Raw genomic sequence first — 25,133 nt, 5'->3', positions numbered from 1 at the left:
TGCACTTATAAATGTTTTCTTCATTTTTTTTGCCACAATCAGGTTTTTCCTATTGCTGTCCCTAGCGCCTTCTTATGTCTGTCCTTGCAATCTGAATGCTATTTGAACGTATTTATAGGGCTGTGACATCACAGGGCTGCTGATTGGCTTCATGCATGGCATTATGGGTTAAACCTGCTTTCCCATAGTTCCTTGCCCCATGTCTTCACACGTGTAGCCGCCATTTTAGGAAAAAAATGCGATTCGTTACCACGAAGTGCAAGGAAATTCGCATTAGTTGCGAATAAAATTTGCTCATCTCTAGCACTTGCTAATGTATTGTGATTGACCATATTGCCTCCTTTACTGGCTGGATTCATTTTCCATCACATTATCCACTGCTCATATCCAGGACTTATGACCACCCTGTAATCCAGCAGAGGTGGTCGTACTTGCACACTATAAGAAATGTGACAGCCTATGCGCACCTCCATGGTCCCGGCCACCAAAGAGACCTGGGAGAAGACTAAGTATTCCTATATTCACCAAATAAATTTTTATGAGCAGATTGTAACGTGTAACAATGCAACCACATAAGCGCGGATTTGCTTCAGTGTTATGTTATTCCATTATAGTGTTCCGTTACAACAAGGTTATAAGGGAATCTAAAAGAATATTATTATGGAATGCAAAATGGAACCCTTTGAGATGCATTCTGTTTTGCTCCGTCTTAAAGAGGACCTGTCACCACTCCTGATATGCCTGTTTTAGAAGCTTCATTCATTGCCCATGTAATAACAATTCTGGATCATCTATTCTGATGACTCTATGTTGTGCCGTTCCTTTATTATTTCTACTAGAAGTTATGAATGAATTGCTAGCAGTCTGCAGTAAGGGTACAGAGGGGAGGTAACAAGTTGGGGGGGGGTGTACCTGCACAGTCTGAAAATGGCAGCAGTGATTGGATAGAGTCAGTCTGTGCAGGTACACACTCCCAACTGGTTACTACCCCTCTGTACCCTTACTGCAGACTGCTAGCGATTCATTCATAACTTCTAGTAAGAATAATAAAGTAATGGTACAACATAGAGACATAAGAATAGATGCTCCAGAATTGTTATTACATTGGGGAATGCATATACTGTAGCTAGTAAAACAGGCATGTCAGGAGAGGGGACAGGTCCTCTTTAATACATTTCTATGGGCACAAATAACAGTTCTGTTTTTTTCCGTTAAGTCTTTCTTATTTGGCCTTACAGACATAGACTTATGAGTTGACATATAACTTGCTCATGGCATATTTTGCATTCTATGTAATACAGATAATAGATCTCTTGAAGCTCAGAACTAGATGATGACTTGGATCGCTGTGTCAACTGTGTACATTGTCCCCAATTCTTCCATTGTATTAATTCATGTATCATAATCTGCTATGTATCCTGACATTCATCTACAATGCAAGTGTAAGTTAAAAATATGGACAATTGTAGGAGGTTTTTCTTTTCTAAAGACCGTTCTTCAGTTTCTATGTATTATATCTTGTCACCTAAAGGCATCATTTAATGCTATGCCAGATAATGCACTGGAATTCAGCGAGCCCCAGTATAAACCAAGATCAGATTTAACACGTTGCCTGAAAAGAGAAGACTGACTTCATTTAATGTACGCTGTCATTCCTATGTTCATCCTCAGCTATGGCTGCCAATGCAGTCACTCAGGACGTGATCCCCTTAGGAGGTTCTTTCTTTGTATTTTTGTTGCTGTCTCTATCACTGTTCATCATCCTTGAACCTTTAGTAGCTGTTTCCTTACTTTACATCTAGAAGGTATGTGTTCAACTGCTTGATTGGAATATATTGTACATCGTTTTCCTAGAGAATTTAAGTCTTAATGACTTTATATTCAAAAATAATATTATTATTAGTCTTAATAATAATGGTAGTTACATAATAACTACATTAGAAATCAACAGTTGTGTCACGGATGGTCTAACAGAAAACAAGAAGTCACGAATAAGGATCCGACTGGCTTGATCCGAAACTAAGGAACAAAAGGGTGACCCCTATTTAAGCCCTGAAACTCTCTCTGTCTTCTCAGCCCACGCAAAGATCTCTATGATAGAAAATTGCATTCCCTCGTGCCTCGACTGTATGACACCTGAACACCCTATAATAGTGAGGGGACATGACCACCGGCTCCCTACACTTAATACGGAGGGAGTCAGGGTCACCTAGGATCAAGCAAACAGGAAAACACAAATCAATGAACAGACTTATCTGTAGAAGCATCAGTTGTAGCATCCAGCATGTACACACTCCAGGAAGTTGTATAAACCGCAAAGTGATGCAGTATGGGAAGGGATTTAAAGGGATGCAATCAGTGCAACTACATGACAGCTGAGAGAGGCTAACGAGATGACAAAACGAAAGCAAAACAAAAGAACCTCAAGCAGGAGGTTCTAAAGAACGTCTGTCAGAGCTTCTCAGATGTCTGGTGGTGACAAGGGGTTTTCCACTTTTTAGATCTTGTCATCAATATCCGACTGGCAGAGGTCCAATACCTGGCACTCCTCGCTCGAATGGGCAGGGGTTGGTACGGCTACTTCCGGTTGTGTCCATTGTTTCCAGTACCAGCAGCTGCTGCTGTCCTCTATGTTAGGAAAACTGTAGGAACACAGACACATTGTGTGATATACAGGTACTATTTATATCTGAGGTACTATTATAGATACTGAGAACCTTAACTGTGGTGTATATTTATTTGCAGATTAATTTAAAGTCCTTGCACAAACCATATAAAATACGCATTGGGCATGACAATTCAGAAGACGATCCAGACTGGTATCTAGAGGAGGTCAAACTGCATAATTTGTCATCTAATCAAGAGTTCAACCTACCAGTAAATCGGTGGCTTGGAGAGAATCATGATGATGGAGACACATGGAGAGAACTTCTTCTAGGAACAGATGCAAGTGCTACATTAGAGTGTATGTATCCTGCATAATACTATTGTGCCAGCAATCCACCCCAAATCCATGTATCTTTGGTGAACCATTACAAAAGCACAAGATATGATACTTTCTGGAAGATGCAAGCATATTGATTACTTGTATGTTAATGGTAATGAGCATGAAATTACTTTCCTAGTCAGAAGCAACTCTTCAGCAATTGATATGTGATCATTCCTCATAGTGACTTGCTATCATGTGACTGCTGTCCCATCATGCCTTAGGGCAGTGAGATGTTTCCTGATATTAGCAGATCATGTGTCACCAACCATATGTAACACCCCAGAGTGGTGGTCTTTCACTCCGCTACTGTCTCTAATGGTTAACACCAATGTCATCTGTGTATTTATTTCCAGGTCCTTCACAAGTGTGTATTGATATTACTGTTATGCAACTGTTTTGTTCATGTAATGTGCCTGGTTCACCAGCAGGTGGCAGCGTAAATGGCAGATCTATCCTTAGACAGATTGGAATTCACCATTCCATTCTTCACCCACTTAGGCAGAAGTGCGCCAGTCCCGCTTCCTACCAGAAGGAAGGGTGGCAGTTCTAGTTTATTTCAGTTCAGACTCCATGTTGGAGCCAAGAAGACCTGAAAGAAGTAGCAGTCAGAGGAAATTGTTCTTCGGCTGAAAATAAGTTATTTGCTGAGTGTCAGGAGGGGAACAACAGCCAAAGGCACCCCATCCAAAGATACCAGAACAGACCTAAAGTACAGAAACCAGACTTAAGCAGAGTTTAGTGCAGCACAGAGCAAGAAAGCAGAGTTATTAGGCAAGCCTGTCAATACAGCAGAGAAAGAAGAGTTATTGAGTTTGCCTGCCAGTTTATGCCAAAGCCTGCTGGAACAAAGAGAAAGCCTTAATGTAAGAAAAGCCTGAATATTGTCTGGAATCAAGTTTACCCAAGTAAGGCTGTTGTTAAAGTTTATCAAGGTCTGGACTCAAGTTATTCTTCATCCCATAACTCAACAATCTCCCCTTTATTTGCTTCGGAGCCTAAGCCTGGGGTCCCGCTGTATCCTGGTAGGAGCACTGTGACACATAGAGGTTATTAAGGGCTGCTCCACACCACTCGGCCTTCCACTAAACCTGGGATGTGATAGGGCCCTGGGGGGGGGGGGGGGGGCGTCGCGTTGCACATACCCATGTTCTTACCAGTAAAGCTTGCTACGTCTTGCATTATAAGGCTCCAATGCAGGATGTAACCAACAGCAACTGAAAATCAAAATTGATTTGCCACAGAGCTCAATGGTAGGCTACTAACTTTTGAAAAATACTATTTTGTTAAACTGTATTTGAGGAAAGTGATATAACAGCGATATCTGTTGGGCAGGATACATTTATATTAGTGGCACAAGCAAGTCTGTTTCCTTCATGATCCCACGGTCTTTACTGTAATGAAAGATATGAAGACATTTTCTATATACTTTTGACATCTAGTTGCTAATTTAAATCTATGGTGACATCAGTGCATACAGTGAGAAATATTCCCTGTACAGCATATAGGGATTTTAATGACAATCTATGGCATACATATGTGCCCACATACAAGTATCCTGGCCTGACTGCAGTTCTATTAATCCCTATGATGCTGCGATTTTGAGTTAGGCTACTTTCACACTCGCCTTTTATGCGGATCCGTCATGGACGGATCAGTTCAGATAATGCGACCTCTGCATCCGGTCAGAACAGATCAGTTTGTATTATCTTTAACATAGCCTCTTGAACACCAGTAAAAGTCAATAGAGGACAGATCAGTTTTCTATTGTGCCCGATTGTGTCAGTGAAAACGGATCCGTCCCCATTGACTGACATTGTGTGCCAGGACGGATCCGTTTGGTTCAGTTTCGTCAGATGGACACCAAGACTCTGCAAGCAGCGTTTTGGTGTCCGTCTCCAAAGTGGAATGGAGACTGAACTGATGCATTCTGAGGGGATCATTTTCCATTCAGAATGCATTAGAATGCAAACTGATCTGTATTGGACCGCTTGTGAGAGCCCTGAACGGATCTCACAAACGGAAAGCCAAAACGCCAGTGTAAAAGTAGACTTAGTAGACTGGTGGGCAGGCCAGGACACTTGTCTGTAATACAGGTGCTTAAAAAATCACCCATAATATGAAACTGACCTTATGAAGCTGATAGGTGGTAGGCAATTGAGAGTGCCGGATTTGTGTGAGGGGGAGGCGGGGCGTTCACTATTTAAACCTGGCCCTCCTGCCCCCACTTGTCGGTTTGAACACTTTCAAATCGGCTTGTGGGTTGGTGCCAGAGAAGTGTGTGCGTCACTGGAGGATCGGGTGATCGGTTGCATCGGGCTCGTCGCTACGGTGATTAGGTAGGCAGGGTGGCCGCACACCCATCTTGCGATGTATTAACATGTGGGGCTGCTGAGCGTGCCGCCGGTCCCCAGCCGCGCTGGCGACTACCCGCGCTCCCGATCGCTGCCGGCACCCCCAGTGACATCTCCGGTTTTCTCTATGTGTGTACTCGTGGTTACTACACACTCCCGCTCTAGGCACCCCCATACAGGCACCCCGATCCGCGCCAGGCACCCCCGCTCCCACATACAGTGTCCCCCAGGCGGGCACCCCTCACCTGTGGCGCAGCAGCGTCGGATCACGCCGGCCGTCGGCTCCACAGCGCAGCTCACTGTCTTGCTGCGCTCCAGCAGCTCCTGGCTTGTTAGTGGGCGACACCTACAGGCCCATACTGGTACTGCAGTCCAGGTACAGGCATCCCTTGCTCAGGCAGTGGCTAGGTACAAGGCAGGGGAAAAGGAAAACAAAAAACAAAAAAACAAAAACAAAAACAAAAAAAGTGTGTGTTTAATATATTTGGAATATGTATTGAAGAGCAAAGACATAGAGGGTTTCAAGGAGGGGGGGCTGGCCACTGCACTTGCGCACGCAGCCGGGCCGCCCGTAAGGCCGCACGGTGCGGCAGGGGGTTGGTTAAAGTGCAGTCGCCATAGTCCGGTGGTTAGCTAGGGAGCGGCGGCATGAGTGAAGGGTCACCCAGCCGGCATGCGCTCACTCATATGTCTGTCCTTGTTTACCCAGGTCCACAGGTGGTTGGCAAAATTTACGACACTGTGGGGGTTTGTGGCTGTCATGGCCGCCAGGTGAGTTAGGGGTGGTGCATGCACGGGCTGAACCCCTCTTTTCTCCTGCTTAGGCTTGGGGGATGGTGGACTACTAGGTCCAGGCCGCTGGCGCATCTATTACAGGGTGGCGCCTACAGTCGTGGCCTTTGGTGGGGGGGAGGAAAAAAAATAAATAAATTAAAAAAAATTGTACAGAGAGGAATGTTGCTTTGCCAGGTCTGTCACGACTACAGACTCCTTATAAAGCCCTGCCACGACTGCAGGCAACAGTCTGTCACGTCTACAGACCCGCTCTAAAGCCCTGCCACGACTGCAGGCAACAGTCTGTCACGACTACAGACCCGTTATAAAGCCCTGCCACGACTGCAGGCATCAGTCTGTCACGACTACAGACACGTTATAAAGTCCTGCCACGACTGCAGGCATCAGTCTGTCACGACTACAGACACGTTATAAAGTCCCGCCACGACTGCAGGCATCAGTCTGTCACGACTACAGACCCGTTATAAAGCCCTGCCACGACTGCAGGCCCAAATCCGTTGCGACTACAGACTCATTATTTAGGCCGTCCACTACGGCACGCAGTAACCTCACGACGACATACTCGTGAGCCATACTACCACGGCGGTAGGAGGGATTCCGGTACCGCTACTTACGATGCAGGGTCCCCTCGGGGCTGCAGGTGCGAGGCGGTTACATCCACGGACTCGGCCGCACCCCCGTTGACCACAGGCACGGGGTGGGGATAGCTGCGGGAGGTGGCGGCACGGCCACACATGCAGCCCAGACACAGCCGGGGAATGCAACTTCACGGTCACAGGCTAGGCCCGGTCAGGCCCCAGTCTCCCAGCGGGTCCCAGTCACGCCACAAAAAAAAATAAAAAAAAATATATATATACAGCCGGGCAGTTAACAGCGGAGTCGCGCATCCCGGCTACGGTCACAAAGACTACGATACTCGGACCTGCTCATTTGACTACGGACTTCAGAATCCCTGCCCGACCAGGCGGCAGACCTGGCAGCGCTTCTGGTCACGACCGTGGGCGCCGTCGGCCCTTGGCCACAGACACTAGGTCCCCCCCTCCCGGGCAGAGCCGGTCTGGTCCGGCCAGTAGATAATGATTAGCATTGATGTGGTTACTTGAGTTTGAATTTCTTTTAGTAGGGAGATGTCGCAGGAGTTACTTCCGGAGGGGTCCTTATCGTCTCGGGACAGCGGGGAGGAGCAGTCCGTGAGATCAGCGGAGTTGCCGATAAGGTTGTGGACCGTCCCTAGGCTGACGGCAGAATTATCAAGAAGGGGGATACCGTTCCCGGCCGCCGCGAGGAAGGCGGAACTTCACCACCTTCTGACTTCACAACCAGCGGCTCCTAGCCGAGATGAGGGGTCCCTGAGTGCCATTCTGACTTCCCTAATGGAGCTGCATGCTGCGGTCAACACCATGGGTACAGCGGTGTCAGACATGCAGGCTAGGCTGGAGATTGTCGAGGGCCAGCTTGCAGCGTTCAACACAGTGTTGCAGACAGGGTCTGTCGCCAGCTCATCAGCATCCGCAGCGCCGGGTGGGTCCAGCTTTTCCACAACCATAGCTCCTTCCCATTTTGTTCCTCCCAATATCCGGCAAGATATTCTGGAAGGAAAAGACATTAGGCGTCCCTGCTCGTGCCAGCACACGAAGCCCCGGACAACAAGACCATATCCTGCGGAGAGGTCTCTGTTGTGCTCAAGTCTAGGGACGCACGGCTCAACAGGAAACTCAATGTTCCCGAGTTTGTGCTGGCATTCAGCCTTTACCGAGACGTGGTGTGCTCTGCTAGCCCCCTTAGGAGGGAGGAGCTGGACCTGTATTTATTCAAGGTAGTCGACCTAGGGTACAAGTATGGAGGCACCGCCTTCTATGAGTACCACCGCTCCTTCTCGGCAAAGGCGGCGGCCACACTCGCTCAGTGCAAACATGTCGTAGACTGGTCTCGGATGGATACCGAGTTATTTTGCCGCCACTTTGCGGGCCTCAAGGCCCCGGCTTGCGCTGGTTGCGGTTCCTACGCCCACACGGCCGGATGGTGATCAGAGAGCGGTAGCACAGCTGCGCCTTCCGTGTCAGGCGTTCTCCCCATCCAGCCGGCGGGCAGGGCTTCCGCGTCCAATGACAAGTTGGGGCGCCCGGTGAAATACCTCGGTAAGTCACCTTTATGCAATAATTTTAATTATGCCATATGCCACTACAATCAATGCAGGTTGTTGCACTTATGTACCCAGTGTTTCAGGGCTCACCCCCGCGTCGCTTGCACGCAAAAAGGGGGGAATCACGCATGACTAAGCGTGGTTAACGTGGATCTCCTCGCCTGTTTCTTAGCCGGTCATCCAGATTCAGATTGGGTACTATACGTGCTCAACGGTCTGCGGTACGGCTTCCACACAGGCTTGCTGGCTCTTCCGCAAGCCCCGCATGAGTGCGGGAACTTGGCGTCGGCTATCAGAGATCCCGAGACGGTCACCCAATTATTCCAAATCGAGCTGGATAAGGCTTATGTGATCGGCCCAGTACGGCAGCCTCCGTTTGAGTGCTGGAGGGTCAACCCGGTCGGGGTGGTGACAGGAAAATTTTCCAATAAAAAAAGATTGGTGTACGATTTGTCAGCCCTACATTCCTTAGCAGTCCCCAGTCTGAATTCTTTGATCCCCTTGGAAGAATTCTCCATGAGGTACGCCTCTATTGATGAGGCGATTGAGGTCATACTCAAGTTCGGGAGAGGGGCCTGGTTATCCAAGGTGGATATCACAGACGCCTTTAAACTGCTCCCCATCCATCCGGAACTCTGGCAGTGGCATGGGATAAAGTGGCAAGGGCTGTACTACTTTGCCAGCAAACTGACCTTCGGGTCCAAGTCAAGTCCATGGCTCTTTGATCAGTTGGCTAGCGCGTTGCATTGGGTCTTATCAGACGTCTTCAGGATCAGCCATGTCACGCATTACCTGGGCGACTTCCTTCTGGTCGAGCCCCCGACACGGCAGCCTCAGGACCTACAGCGCTTGCAGACAGTATTTTCTGACCTCAATGTGCCAATAGCTTCTCACAAAGTAGAAGGCCCCGTCACCACCATCACGTTTTTAGGGATACGTTTAGACTCGGTGCGCATGCAGGCGAGTCTCCCACCTGATAAATTAGATAGAATCAGGCAGGCTGTGCATAGGTGGGCTCAAGTGAGAGTAGCTTCCAGAGCGGACCTGCAATCCCTGTTAGGCATGCTCAATTTTGCCATGCGCATCATTCCCCAAGGCAGGTCCTTCATCTCTAGGCTTTTGGTGCTGCTCCCACAGGCCCGCGCACAGAACGAGATGGTACGGTTAGGTCCAGAGGCCATGGCCGACCTGATGATGTGGGACAGGTTTTTGACACACTGGAATGGCGTGTCGCTCTTCATTCCGGTAGTCTCGAACCAGTCTCTAGTGGTCCACACTGATGCCTCATCGTCAGTCGGCTTTGCCGCGCTGTACGGCTACCACTGGTTCGCTGGTCCTTGGCCACCGGAGGTCGCATCCATTCCAGGTTTCTCTTCGTGTTCCGCCTTGTTTGAGGTATATCCCTTAGCGGGGGCAGCAGTGGCGTGGGGCGAGCAGTGGAGGAACTGCACGGTACTATTTCTCACGGACAATACGGCAGTTGTGGACATCGTCATGAAGGGCAGGTCTAGTTCCAAACTGGTCATGTCATTCGTGAGGAGGTTCGTCTGGTTGTCTCTGACGCACAATTTTCGTTTTGTATGCAGGCACATCAGTGGAGAACGCAATGTCGCTGCAGACGCCTTATCCCGCCTTAATTTTCCACTTTTCTTTCAGGTTTGTCCAGGGGCAGATCTCTCGCCGACACCAATTCCGCACCAGGCCCAGCTGCGCTTGGATTAGTCTCGCATCTCACCGTAGCTAAGACACTGATGGCTAAATCCTTGTCCCACAATACCCTGCGGGCATATAAGACAGCGTGGCGCCTGTTCCAGAAATATGAAAATACCTACCCGGCCGCAGGCCTGGGACCTATCACTTACCTACTGGGTTTTGTTGGGTTTTGCCACTCTCAATTACACTTATCCTATAGTACGGTTAAATTATACCTGGCAGGTATTCAGCACCACCGGTACAGCCTATATCCGGAACTACCGTCACTTTTCTCTGCCCACCCTATCAAAGCGGCGTTGAAGGGTTTGCGCAAGACGTCTGTCGCAAAACGACAGGTGCGTCAGCCCTTTACCGGCCGCTTGTTCAGGTTGGTGACAGACAAACTACAGGGCGAACCATTCGGCCCACAGGTTAGCGCGCTGGTAGTAACAGCATTGTATCTGGCCATCTATGTGCTCACCTTGGCCTCAACCAAAACGGCACGGCCCGGGGAGTCGGTGGAGGTCAGATACTTCCCCACGGCCAATAGGTGGTGTCCGGTACGTGCCTTTGATGCTTGGCTCCTCAGCATTGAATCCGAGCCGACATCTTCTCCCCTACTCGCACTAGGCAATACCCGGCTAACCATCGCGGTCTTTCTTAAATACGTGCGGGTGCTGCTGGCAGGGTCAGGGGTCGATCCCCTCTCAATCACAGTACATTCCTTAGGCATTGGCGCGGCAGCCGCGGCGTCCCTGCATAAGGTGCCGGCACATATTATTAAACAGTTGGGTCGCTGGAGTTCCGCATGTTACATGCGGTATATCCCGGATCCGCATAACGAAATGTCACTGGCTTTTCAAGTGTTGGTTTTCGGTTATTAAAGCTTTTCAACACTCCTACGCATGGTTCTTTTTGGCCCCTTTAGGCTACCCTTCTATAAGCAGTTCCGGCACAACTCTGCTGCTTCTAGTAGGCAGGGGAGGGTAGGCTTAGGTAGGGTATCCTCTCAGCATGAGCCGATCCGAGCACAAGTGGTAGGCAATTGAGATTGCCGGATTTGTGTGAGGGGGAGGCGGGGCGTTCACTATTTAAACCTGGCCCTCCTGCCCCCACTTGTCGGTTTGAACACTTTCAACCCACCCAGGAGCCCTCCCTTCTTTCAGGGCTCATCATTGGGGTAGCCCCCTTTAGGCTACCCTTCTATAAGCAGTTCCGGCACAACTCTGCTGCTTCTAGTAGGCAGGGGAGGGTAGGCTTAGGTAGGGTATCCTCTCAGCATGAGCCGATCCGAGCACAAGTGGGAGCAGTGTGTAGCAGCAGTCTCCTAAATTCGAGTTTTGCGACAATAAATTTGTTGAATTTATGACCTGTTAGGATAGCCCTTTATGTCCATCAGGATGTCCCTTGTTAAAGTACACTTGTAGAAAATGAAAAGAGATCACCTGGAAAACTTGTGATTGAGCTGAGATTGACAAAGTATAAAAAGCTAGTGGTGCTTGGTCAATGATCACACAACCAAGGTGGTGCCCCATTATTTTGGGTTCTGCAGGAGGGTATATGTTGAGGCAGGGTCTCATTAATACTGGATACGTTCTGATGCTCTGAGGGTATAGTGAACAGCTGGTGTGAGTGGCTGCAGTTCTTGTGGCATATTTCTCAGATTTTATTTCTGTTCTGAAGTAGGTAAATTTCATCACAAGTTCTTCCCAACATATAGTACTTGTGGTCAAGGCTCCAGGGGAGTGTGGGAAGAGGGTGTGAACGGACACGGTGGGACCTGACTAGGCTGGTGGTGTGGACTTGGCTAGTGGTGTGCCTTTAGCCACGTGACGCGGGTAGCCAAAAAAGGGGGCTAACCCAGGGAGTCTGAGCTGAATGAAGCTGAAAAAGAGGGAGGGTCGGGTGGGGCACTGCACGATGCCGACACCAGAGGGAGGGCGTGAGCCGGCTAAATACCCTACGCCCCTCCCACAAATGCAGGCTGGGAATCCAGCCTGCTATACTTGTGGTCAAGGCTCCGGGGGAGTGTGGGAAGAGGGTGTGAACGGACACGGTGGGACCTGACTAGGCTGGTGGTGTGGACTTGGCTAGTGGTGTGCCTTTAGCCACGTGACGCGGGTAGCCAAAAAAGGGGGCAAAACAAGGATTTTAGGTGGTTGGCTGTTGGGAGTTTTACAGAACCAGACTGGAAAAGGCTTTGGCAATTTTGACCCGTGGATGAGGGATGTAGCGTGAAAAGCAGGAAGATTGCCATCGTCCCATCTTCCGTATGACGTGAGCGGGGACACCATGTTTGGAGGCTGCCGATGCGGCCCCGATTCGGAAGGAGTGTCCGGAAATGGAAGCAGCGTGGAACCCCAGACCCGAAGCTATGGAACGCATATGCCTGATGAACTGCGCGGATGTCAGTGACAGCACGGGAAATGGCAGTAGGGGGCTATCGGGAGTTCTGTCATGGAGAGAGGAAAGCAGCTGACTGAACACGGACACTGGGCACCAAAGATTGCATGAATTAAAGTATTCGATCTGTACCGGTGGACCGACCTGGGAGGTTTTGGAGGAAGGTAGAGAGAAGGTGAAGTGGTCTGAACTATGGTGGAGCTGGCTGATGACCGGTCCTGGATTCCGGGCTGAGGTGCAGCAGAATTCCCCCGGCCTGAGAAACCCATAGAAGCTGAGGTAGAGAGCGGCTTTGAGGATCAAGCTTCTAAAAGGGCCAAAGGGATTACCATCTAGGGCGGCAGAAATTTTTTGGAATAATTCCCCTGTGACTGGTTGTCGGGTGGGTATGGGAGGGGAAGAGAGCTTCTGGATGCCTCTCAGAACTGCCTTGACCGCCTGTGAAGAAAAGAAGGAGGCATGATTGGGGTGACTGATCATATGGTGGTGCTGGATGCCCGCTAGATAAAGTCTGATGGTATTGTGGGACAGATGGAGTTCCTTGTGGCAGTAAGCCAGGAAGGCCAGGACGAAGGAGACTCTGTCCCTGCCCCCCCTGGGGTGAAGGCGGGCAAAACGCCTGAAGGTGTTCCACCCTGTTAAATAGTTCCGGGCGGAATTGGCCGAGAGAGACTTGCGTATGAGACCGTGGGCTGCGGAAATGTATTCTTCTAGTCCATGACCAGGGCTTCGAACCCCGGAGGGTTGATCCCGACTCTCCGTGCTCCCGGCATAACCTGAAAAAACAAATTAAAATTTAACCGGGACAGAGCATCGGCCGCGGTATTCTTCTTGCCCTCTATGTGCCTGCAGATGACACGAAAGTTATTTAGAAGAGACAGCCAGGTGAGCCTGCGGACCAGACGCATGACCTTGGGGGAGCTGGACCTGCCCCTGGCGAGGATGTCGACCACCGCCTGGTTGTCAGTCATGAAGCACACTGGCCTGTTGCTCCATGACTGCCCCCAGACCAGAGCGGCTGCGACGATGGGATAAACCTCGAGCAGGGGGGAGGACCTGGCAGCCTCTTGGTCTGAGGAGACCTGCGCGGGCCAGGGACCCGCAAACCATTGATCCCCGCAGATGGCCCCGAAACCGAGGGAAGCCGCAGCATCGGAGAACACCAGGGGGGAGGCCTCGTCCCACTGAGGAACGAAGAGGGAGATGCCGTTCCAGCTGGACAAAAATAGAGACCACATGGCCAGATCCGCCAGCGCGTCACGCCCGAGGTGGATGAGGGCATGTTGATCTGAGGCTGCTGGGAGGAGTCTGAGCAAGCCGGCGGTGAAAGACCTGCCTTGGGGCATGATCCTGGCGGCAAAGTTGAAGGACCCCAAAAGAGACTGGAGTTCCAACTTTGACACCGTGCGGGTGCCCACAAGCCTGGCCACAGAGTCCTTTAACTTATTGAGTTTGTCCAGGGGGAGGCTGGCCTCCATCCTGATGGTGTCCAGGGTGATGCCCAGGAAGGTGATCACCCTGGCGGGGCCCTCGACCTTAGCTGGAGCCACTGGAACGTTCAGGCGGCTGAACAGGCTGAGGAGGCTGTCCAACCTGTCCGGGGCGTGTACGGCCTGCTCGATGAGCAGGAAGTCATCCAGATAATGGATGACCCTCGGGCAGTGGGCATGGTTGACCAAGAGCCAATGGAGCGCTTGGGCGAACTGGTCAAAGAGCCAGGGGCTGCTCTTTGACCCGAACGTCAAGCGGGTGGCAAAATAATACTTTGCCCTCCATTTGATGCCGTAGAACTTCCACAGGTGAGGCAGGATAGGCAGTAACTTGAAGGCATCCGCGATGTCCGCTTTTGACAGCCACGCTCCTGCCCCGACCTGTAGAATGAGTTCCACGGCCTCATCCAGGGACGAGTACTGCATAGAGAACTCGTCCGACGGAACCAGAGAATTTAGGCTGGGGATGCTGGATGCATGAGGAGCAGACAGGTCATAGATTAATCTTTTTTTATTGGATGATTTTTTTGTCACCAGACCTATGGGGCTGACCCGGTACAGGGGGAACGGGGATTCCGCAAAAGGACCGATCATGAACCCCTTCCGCAACTCTGCCTCCAATAGAGCGTCCACCGCCCCGGGATCCGCCAGCGAGGAGAGGAGGTTGGGGCACTCATGACTGATCTGCGGAAGGGTGACTAGCCCGGTATGAAAACCCTCCGAGAAACCTTGTGTGAGAAATCGGACAAAACTGGGATCGTGATGTTGTTGGAGGAGGGAAAGTAATAGGTCAACGTTGACCCTGCCTAGTCAGGAGCGCTTTGACGTGCGTTGGGAACAGGAGGACTGGGGATGGGCCCTGAAACAGATGGTGCAGACGTGCAAAGCCTTGCATTTATCATAACTGCAAAAACCCAGGTTGAAGTTGTTGCAGATCTGATTTTTTCCCAGGAAAGAGATGGGACGACCGAGTTTGTCCGTGGTGGGGTTGGGTTTCTGCGCCCCTGAGCTGAACGTGGGCCTGGCCGAGGATGGGTTCGAGACATGGGGGCACCAATCAGATGAATGGAGGACCGATTGGCAGCTGGCACAGGCAGGGGATTTTTGCCCGGCGAAGTGCCTGCAAAAGATCTCCATATCCAACACCGCCCAGTTGGTGACATGCTGGTGCTGGAGGAAAGCCGCTGCCGCTTTGGCAGAGAAGGACCGGTTATACTCGTAGAAGGCGGTGCCGCCGTATCTGTAACCCAGCTCGGTGACCTTGTACATGTATGTGTCTAATTCTGCCCTGCGTTGGGGATGAATGGAGCAGACTATGTCCCGGTACAGGCTGAAGGTCAGCAAAAATTCGGGGATGGACAGCTTCTTGTTGAGGCGTACATCCTTGGACCTCAGCACCACTGATACATCACCACAGGCGATTGTCCGGTTCTCGACCGTGTCATGGGTAGAGATTAGAATGGCGGCCAGATTTATGTCATTTCCTGCCAGGATATCCCGCCTGATGTTTTCTGGCACAAAGAAAGCGGGGGCGATGTCCGGAGAGACCAGACTTGTACCTGGGACGTTGGCTTGGGAAGTAGAAGGAACGGCTTCGGGCTCTGGCGGAGGAGGAGGCGTAGCGATCTTGCTCTCGACGGCCTGGAGCCTGGAATCAATGTGCGACATCGAAGATGCTAGATTATTGATGGTCGCGTGGAGTTGGGTCAGGGAGAGCTGGATGGTCGACATGGAGACCAGTTCTTCGGAGGCTCCGGGAGGTTCGGGAGTGACGGGAGATTCGGGAAGGAGCAGACGATATAGTTCTGCCTTCTGTGCAGATGCCGAGTGGCGGATCCCCTTCTTCCTCAGCTCGGCGATCATCTTGGGGATGGTCCAATGCCTATAAGATGCGCGGCTGCCTGCCTCGGAGACCGCCGACTCCGGGATGGACATCGAGTCCTCAATGTCCAAGACGTGGGACATGTTGCGCAAAGAAAAACCGGACCCTGTGGACGGATCTGACGTGAATTGACAACTCCTCGTGCAACCCTTCTGTTTTTTTTTTTTTTTTTTTTTTTTTTTAAACTTACCTGAAGTTTCAGGAGGTTTGGAGCGGAAAATTGTTTGGGAACCTGGGAGAAATTGCACCAAACTCGGGCAAGTCCGTGAGGAGGGTGAACTTCACACCCTGCAAATCTGAGATTGGTAAGTGAGGAAAAAAACAATTTTTATCTGGTACCTGCGGGGAGAGGTACCCCAACATGTGCTGGTAAGACGAAACTTACATGGTGATGAAACGGAAGAAAGGAACCTTGGAGGTGGCAGGCCAAAAACGTAAGAAAACGCTGAAACGATACCAGGCGATGGAAGGACGACCTGAAAGAAAAAATACGAAAAAACCGAGCGGCCTGAGCGTATCAGGTAGTGGTGAACATGACCTGGCGTGACCAAGCGAACGAAGATCGCCGGGCCCTGAACACGACCGAGAGCCGAGACGCGTCTGGAGACGAAGCCCCAACTGGCTGCCAGTGTGGAATTGACCAAAGTGGCAGGCAGTGAGGAAACATGACCCGTGCGTGATGGCAATGGCGAGCGACGGGCCCCAAACGAGACAGATGAAGACGCCTGAGCTGACCGTGATAGGTGCCCCTGTGGAGAGGGAGAAAGATAGAACAGGACAGTAAGGAAGGAAAGTGACGAGAAGTGAGGTGCCGCCCCCAAGAATGAATCTGAAAAGATGAACAGGTCACCAACCTGACTGACCAAAACGGGACATGAACCACACGTAACAGGAGGGAGGACATGACGAAGGATTGACCAGTAAGAGGCCATGACGAGGACCTGAACGTATCAGGCAGAAAAAACCCGGAACAGAGAACCCGAACGTATCAGGCGGACAGACACGAACACGGAAACCTGAACGTATCAGGCAGACGGACACGAAAAACGGAAACCTGAACGTATCAGGCAGACGGACATGAAAACGGAACCCTGAACGTATCAGGCAGACAGACACGAAGACGGAATCCTGAACGTATCAGGTGGACGGACATGCAGACGGGAACTGGATGTGTCGGGCAAACAGGCACGAAACGGAACCTGAGCGTGTCAGGCTGAAGGCCCACAGAACAACCTGAACGTATCGGTCAGGAGGGTGTGGAGGCAATCCTGGACATTCGGAGACCTTGACCTATGGAAAAAAAAAAAAAAAACAGACCCCGGACATACCAGGCAACCGGACCTATAATGGAACTTGAACGTATCAGGAGATTTGGACAGGCAGTGAGCCTGGACGTGACAGGCGATGAGACACGGAGAGAAACATGTTGGTGCAAGACAGGAAGAGAAAAACCACCTGGACGTGCCTGGAAGGACAAAAGATGGCGGCAAGGTGAACTAAAACAGGAGCGGACATTTTCCTTGCCCGTGCCCGGTGCCCGTGCCGACCGGCCACGGCATCCTCGCGAGGTGCCTGCCCAGCTTGTTCTGACCTGGACATGTGACCCTGCGTGGAAAACACCTGTGGGAGATGCCGTGGTGGAGGAACCGGGAGTGAGCGATGGTGTGCCTCCCGTATTGGAGCACAGTATGATGGAATGGGGTGCCCCCCGTGTGCCCCCATGGTGGAGCCCAGGGAACGCTGGTAAGGGAAGGCACCTCTCGTGGTGGGTGTGAGTTCAGCTGCCGATGCGTTCCAGCGTGGAACGCACCGGGAAGGCAGTGGAGCTTCCGGGACTGCGCCTGCCAATGCGTTCCACCGTGGAACGCATCGGGGAGGTAGTGGATGGTGCGGGGCATGGTGCGCGGGCGAACGCTGCAGCAAGGAGAAGCGCTGATGGTGGAAGCGGAGCCGGGGGTGCCCCCCGTGTGCCCCCATGATGGAGCCCGGGGAACGCTGGTAAGGGAAGGCACCTCTCGTGATTGGTGTGAAGATTGGCTGCCGATGCGTTCCAGCGTGGAACGCACCTGGAAGGCAGTGGAGCTTCCGTGACTGTGCCTGCCGATGCGTTCCACCGTGGAACGCATCGGGGAGGCAGAGGATGGTGCGGGGCATGGTGCGCGGGCGAGCGCTGCAGCAAGGAGACGCACTGATGGTGGAAGCGGAGCCGGAGGTAGGCGCCCGGAGATGTGGCGTGGCGGGGAAGCCGCTGAAGGCACTTACCAAAAGAGCGACCGCCGCACGGGAGACGCGCAGCCTCTGCCTCGTCGCTCAAGCCGGAACCGGAAGTCGCACTCGGATGACGTCGCCGTAATCCGAGAAGCACTGCACGATGCCGACACCAGAGGGAGGGCGTGAGCCGGCTAAATACCCTACGCCCCTCCCACAAATGCAGGCTGGGAATCCAGCCTGCTATACATGTTCACATTCTGTCATCTTCTGAGAGGTTTGAAAGGACTGGGGCAAATTCTAATTCATTTACTATTTCCATATGTTCTAAAGTCAAATATAATAATTTACATAAGAAACACTACAGTAACACTACAGGAATTACAGATAAAACATTTGTATTTAATGTGAGAAGTAACTAGTAAATATTTGCTATCTATCTATCTATCTATCTATCTATCTATCAAACTATCTATCTTTCTCTGCTCGAACTGCTCTGCTAGATTATCATCTATCTTCTGGCTGGCAGCTCAGGGTGCATGTCCTTTCTGCTGCAGCTCTCTCCCTGTAACTGCCACAACTTCTAACAGAACATATGGCTGGTGGCAGCTGAAGATTTAAACTGAGCATGTTCGACCAGATCGGCGAGATGGAAATAAAATAAGGAGAAGAACAAACAGCAGGTGGCGCTGTACAGAGACATTTTATTGAACAGATCACTGGCTAGACACATTTTTTAATTACAGACAATTACAAAAGTATTTAGATGCAGGTGCTGGTTTGAAAAATTTAGAATATGTACAGTGCCTTGCAAAAGTATTCACCCCCCTTTTCATATTTTGGTGCCTCACAACCTGGAATTAACATGTATCGTTTGAGGATTTGCATAATTTAATATACAGAACATGCCCACAACTTTTGAAGGTGTTTTTTTTTTTTTATTGTGAAGCAAACATTAAATAGAATAAAATAACAGGAAAAGTCAATGTGCATAACTATTCACCCCCTAAAGTAAATACTTTGTAGAGCCACCTTTTGCAGCAATCACAGCTCCAAGTCGCTTTGGATAAGTCTCTATGAGCTTGCCACATCTTACCGCTGGGATTTTTGTCCAGAAAAACTGCTCCAGCTCTTTCAAGTTGGATGGATTTTTTTTTTTAGATTGAGATCTGGGCTGTGACTCGGCCATTCCAACACATTTACATGTTTCCTCTTAAACCAGTTAAGTGTTGCTTTAGCAGTGTGTTTGGGGTCATTGTCCTGCTGGAAGGTGAACCTCCGTCCTAGCCTCAATCACGCACAGATTGGTATAGGATTTGCTCAAGAATATCCCTGCATTTAGCAATTAGCACCATCCATCTTTCCCTCAACTCTTACCAGTTTCCCAGTCCCATCCCACCAGCATGATGCTGCCACCACCATGTCTCACTGTGGGGATGTTATTCTTTGGGTAATGTGATGTGTTGGGTTTGCGCCAGACATAGCATTTTCTTTGATGGCCAAAAAGTTCAATTTTAGTCTCATCAGACCAAAGCACCTTCCTCCATACATTTTGGGAGTCTCCCACATGCCTTTTCGGAAACGCACAACGTGCCTTTTTGTTTTTTACTGAAAGTAATGGCTTTCTTCTGGCCACTTTGCCATAAAGCCCAACTCTATGGAGCGTACTGCTTATTGTCATCCTATGTACAGATACTCCAGTCTCTGCTGTGGAAATCTGCATCTCCTCCAGGGTTACCTTAGGTCTCTGTGCTGCCTCTCTGATTAATGCCCTCCTTGCCCGGTCCGTGAGTTTTGGTGGACGGCCGTCTCGTGACAGGTTTGCTGTTGTGCCATGATCTTTCCATTTGGTTACGATAGATTTGATTTGCTCCTGGGGATCATCAGAGATTTGGATTTCTTTTATAACCTAAGCCTGACTTGTACTTCTCAACAAAATTGTCCCTTACTTGTTTGGAGAGTTCCTTGGCCTTCATGGCAGTGTTTGGTTAGCGATGCCTCTTGCTTAGGTGTTGTAGCCTCTGGGGCCTTTCAAAAAAGGTGTGTATATGTGATGACAGATCATGTGACACTTAGATTGCACACAGGTGGACATTATTTCACTAATTATGTGACTTCTGAAGGTAATTGGTTGCACCAGAGCTTTTTATGGGCTTCCTAACAAAAGGGGTGAATACATACGCACATGCCAATTTTCTGTTTTCTATTTCTAAACAATAGTTTTATTTATATATTTTTCTCATTTCACTTCAGCAACTTAGGCTACTTTTACACTGGCGTTTTGGCTTTCCGTTTGTGAGATCCGTTCAGGGCTCTCACAAGCGGTCCAAAACAAATCAGTTTTGCCCTAATGCATTCTAAATTGAAAAGGATCCGCTCAGAATGCATCAGTTTGCCTCCGATCCGTCTCCATTCCGGTCTGGAGACGGACACCAAAACGCTGCCTGCAGCATTTTGCTGTCCGCCTGTCAAAGCGGAGCCAAACGGATCTGTCCTGGCACATAATGTAAGTCAATGTGGACGGATCAGTTTTCTCTGACACAATCTGGCAAAATAAAAAACGGATCTGTCCTCCATAAACTTTCAATGGTGTTCAAGACGGATTAGTCGTGGCTATAAAAGACATAATACAACCGGTTCCATTCATGAAGGATGCATGTGGCTGTATTATTGTAACGGAAGCGTTTTTGCAGATCCATGACGGATCCGAAAAAAGCGCTAATGTGAAAGTAGCCTTAGACTATTGTGTTCTGATCCATCACATACAATTCAGATTAACAAAACATTGAACTTAAGGCTGTAATGTAACAAAACATGAAAAATTCAAGGGGGGTGAATACTTTTGAAAGGCACTGTATCTATCAATCATCTATCTATACTTTTAGTTATCTATCATTAGTCTATCTTTAAGTCTATATATCTCTAGCTATCAGTCTATCTCTCTGTCTGTTTTCCCTGATACTCCTTAACTTTAAGAATTTCTACCTTGTATAATTTTGACTGGCAGACTAGATATTGGAAGAGCTTGTTATGCCACCAACCTTATGAACTTCGTCTGAAAGAATATAAGGCATATTCATGCATCTGATATGTAATATCTTCTAATATCTTGTAAGCTTTTCAAAATTACTCTCTATATGGATACATTAAACAATAGAATACCTTGTGATGCCTTGATTGGACAGTTTTTTTGTTATTTTAGTTTTAATAAAACGCATACCAGTGTATGATGGTGTGTTCCACCACTAAAATTGTTGAACTGATGGTGATCATAGCATCGGCCCATATTGTTCATCTAAATTATATTAAAAAGATATTCATCTGTTTGTTCTTAGTACTGGACTATGAAATCCAAGTTTACACAGGCGACATATCTGATGCTGATGCTGAATCCTCTGTTTATATCAATGTCTTTGGTACCAGAGGGGATTCTGGGAAACGGAAATTACATAAATCCAAGTTCCAAACTGCGAAATTTCAGAAAGGACAGGTAAAATTATTTTAGCATCTTCTAAAAATAATAAGAACTTAAAGGCTATGCATTTAAATATCTAAGAAGAGAATGATCTCAGATCTACAATCAGCAGCTATATATTGGCTCTTTATTCAGGGATAACGTCTAAGAAGTTTTTCCTACATCCTGTACAGAGAATAGGGTTATCTCTATGTTTAGCATTTAGCATCTTTAAGATACTGTGGGTTAATATGGTTTAATTTCGTAATGTCTGTAATATGCCAGATAAAACCACATCAAAAGTTATTAACTCATTTTGTATTTAAGTAAAAATAATAAATCTCAAGTATTAATCTCTTTCTAGGTTGATATATTTTGTATTCAAGCAGTTTCATTGGGGACACTGCAGAAAATCCACATAAACTGTGATGGAAGCAAAAATGGTATGCAATGGTGCACATAGACTATGACCGCTATGTAGAAAAAAATCGAAACCTTATCATGGGAGGTTAAAGGGCTTGTGCAGTGGCTTAATATTGATGACATGTCCACAGGAAAGGTCATCGATATCCGATCGGCAGGGGTCCAGCTCCCAAAATCCCCACCAATCAGCTGTTTGGAGGGTTAGCGTCACTCATGCAATCGCTATGTCCTCTTCATACTTACCTGTGTGCCATCTCCTTCGCAGCAGAGGTGCATTATAATTTTAACTTTTAGTCCCATTCACTCTAATGGGATGGAGCGATTGTAATTACACGGCACCTCCTCTACGTTGTGCTTTGGTCTCAAAATGACCACTGATGGAGGGTCATGTGTCCAGTCTGTCCTGCAGTAGCCTCCATTGACTAACAATAAACTAAATACTAGCACACACACAGTGTTTTACACAGTAGTCAATAGAGGTCGCTAATAGCACTAGTCACATGACTCTCCATTAGAATGAACGCAATTAAAACCATCTGAAATCATCGCCAATGGTTTAGTAACAAAGGAACTCGAAGTATTTTCTGTTACTAACACGTGTTAAAAAAAGAAATAGGGGGTCTTTTACACAGACCAGCATAAATTGGGCACACCTTTAGCCAGCCACGCGTCTGGAGTAAAAACAATTCCAGCCCCTGACTGGAGTAATTGTTACTGTTTTCAGGTGTAAATGATTGTAAATTTGCCAGAGCCAAATTCCCGACCCTGGCTCGGAGCCCACCATGCCCTTGTCACTCTCCATGCCCTTGTCACTCTCTTGCCCCTGCCGGTTGGCGAGGATGGCATAAAAATGCCTGTGCAACAAAATATTGGCACACATGCTTAGTCTTGTGACTATTTTTATGCCAAAAATTTCCGAAATGGCAAAATGATTATAAATGCCTACCATTTTGACCAACTCCTTTAAGTTAGAATAAAAATAAACTTAAATTGCAGCATTCTGACACTGGGAATGGCAGCTATAAATTAACTGCATGTTTTACCGTCTGTAACCCAGGAAACGGTTGGTTCTTGGATAAAGTCACTATACAATATGAAGAAGACGGAAATAATCACAGCGTTCTGTTTCCATGTAGCAGGTATGTAATAGAACACCACGATATAACAAAAATTGTTCTATAAATATGTAATAATCTTATTTAATCAGAAAATAATACAATATAACTTCACTATTCAAAGGAAACTTTGCCAGTGGAGATGAGTGAATTTCTTGAACTTACTTTTGGGTCGGATTCACAAAAATCTATCATCGAATTCAATTTATGTCCGACTAAATCCGGTTAGAATTAAAAGTGCCTCAATTGGTCTCCTAGCACTGTATCCAACCCTAAGTTCTTCGCCATCAAGACAGCATTAGTAATGTCAGACTGACAGTGACATCTATGGCTATGGGTAAATGCATGGTGGCCGCTGGTAACAAACAGCCTTTCGGTTTGAAATTCCGAAGTTATCCAGAAACGGTCTAAATGTAAGCCAGCTTCCTTGACCATTCCTTAAACCATTTTCTACGGCTAAAACGGGCGTAAAAAATGATGAATGAGTCAGGCCTGCTGTCCCCAGCCCACTCCACGCTCTCTTTTTTAGACCTGACGTGAGCGGAGAAAAGTCTCAGATTGCGGTGCAAATAACCTTTGCAACGCAATCTGCACCAGAAATACACCTAATATAGGCGTATTTCTGATCGTAAATGACCCCCATAGATTCCAGCGCATTTCAGTGTCAAAGGGCAATCCGAAGAGTGCTCGTGTCCCTTTGGCCAGGATTGTAGTATAAAAACCCAAACATTTGTGAACGGCTCCTTGACAAAAGAAAGGACAAAATTATTAATTTGTTGTTCTCCAGGACATCCTGTGGATAATTACAGCCAGAATCGCCAGTTTTCGCCAATGTTTGTGAAAGACAAATCTGCTATCGATTCTAAGGGAGAACTGTAATTGAAACTTGGATTTCTGATGCCGATTTGCATGCGAAGTAACTCCATAAGGGTGTGGCCACACGGTCAGGTTTCTTGATGTAGTTTTGGAACACAAAACCAGGAGTAACATAGTAACATAGTACATAAGGCCGAAAAAAGACATTTGTCCATCCAGTTCGGCCTGTCATCCTGCAAGTTGATCCAGAGGAAGGCAAAAAGTGAGGTAGTAAAAACTGTGAGGTAGAAGCCAATTTTTCCCACTTTAGGGGAATAAAAAATTCCTTCCTGACTCCAATCAGGCAATCAGAATAACATAAGAATATAATATAATGTCATCCTATGCATTGTTGTCCAGGTCCTATACACTGTGCATTCCTAATCTGTTTGCAACTGTTATGTTCATGTAATATACCTAGTTCACCAGCAGGTGGCAGAAATATGACGGAGCTGTACTTAAATAAAATTAAACTTTCCATTCCATTCTACCCCCCTCTGTAGGGAAGTGGGCCAGTCCTACTTCCTGCAGGAAGGGTGGGGACCAGTTAGAGTCAGTCTGGTCTTCCCTAGACAGGGGAAGGGTGTGCAGGGGCACGTCTCTGCTTGACATGCCCATGCCAGCCAGAGCACCCTAAGCCCTGCTAGTCATGGAGGCCAAAGCTTGAAGCCTCAGGAGGCACAACCTAGAGTCAGACTACAGAGAAGAAGTGCAGAATACAGAAGAAGCTGAGTTATACAGCCAGCCTGTCAGTACAGCAGAGTCAGAGAGAAACAGAGATATAGCAGAGTTGAGTTTGCCTGCTAGTTTAATGCCAAAGCCTGTTGGAGCCAAGACAAAGCCTGTAAACCGTTTTGGAGAACTTCACCTCAAGGTCTGGACTCAAGTTGTTACTCAATCCCTCAATTATTCCCCCTATTTATTGCATCAGAGCCAAAGTCTAGGGTCCAGCCGTATCCAGGTAGGAGCACCGTGACACACATAGGCATTTTGGGCTGCACTATACCACTCGGCATGTTCTACACCTGGGGCGCGATAGAGGGCCCTGGGGTGCGGCCGCCCATTTTACATACACAAGGCCCATATGTTTGTCCACTAGCCCCCACCAATACTGACAATCCTCACTATAGATTAGCAAATTGAATCCAATAAAGTAATGCGAATCCAACGAAATAGTGTAAAAAAAAAAATCATATTTACTACCCCTATTTGCTCACGACGGGCCAACCGCCGTCATCTTGATTGAAGATCTTGGCCGAAATCCTGAGCATGGTGACGTACAAGGTCACCACGCTGGCCGTCGTGATGACGTCATCTCAGGCCGTGTGAGTTT

At 48.5% G+C, this 25,133-nt stretch overlaps 1 protein-coding gene across 1 annotated transcript in view; it reads left to right on the top strand.

The window, feature by feature from the left end:
- RP1 (RP1 axonemal microtubule associated) overlaps positions 1-25,133 on the top strand; it is a 659,535-nt gene that overhangs the window by 318,449 nt on the left and 315,953 nt on the right. The window contains exons 28-32 of the mRNA XM_044295389.1: positions 2,746-2,950; positions 5,561-5,587; positions 21,289-21,443; positions 21,772-21,850; positions 22,888-22,969. Of these exons, the coding sequence (XP_044151324.1) occupies positions 2,746-2,950; positions 5,561-5,587; positions 21,289-21,443; positions 21,772-21,850; positions 22,888-22,969 (548 nt within the window). The remainder of the gene's footprint in view (positions 1-2,745; positions 2,951-5,560; positions 5,588-21,288; positions 21,444-21,771; positions 21,851-22,887; positions 22,970-25,133) is intronic.

This window comes from Bufo gargarizans, chromosome 5 (assembly GCF_014858855.1).
Source record: "Bufo gargarizans isolate SCDJY-AF-19 chromosome 5, ASM1485885v1, whole genome shotgun sequence".
Lineage (NCBI taxonomy): Eukaryota > Metazoa > Chordata > Amphibia > Anura > Bufonidae > Bufo > Bufo gargarizans.
This window is presented reverse-complemented; position numbering and strand designations above follow the sequence as displayed.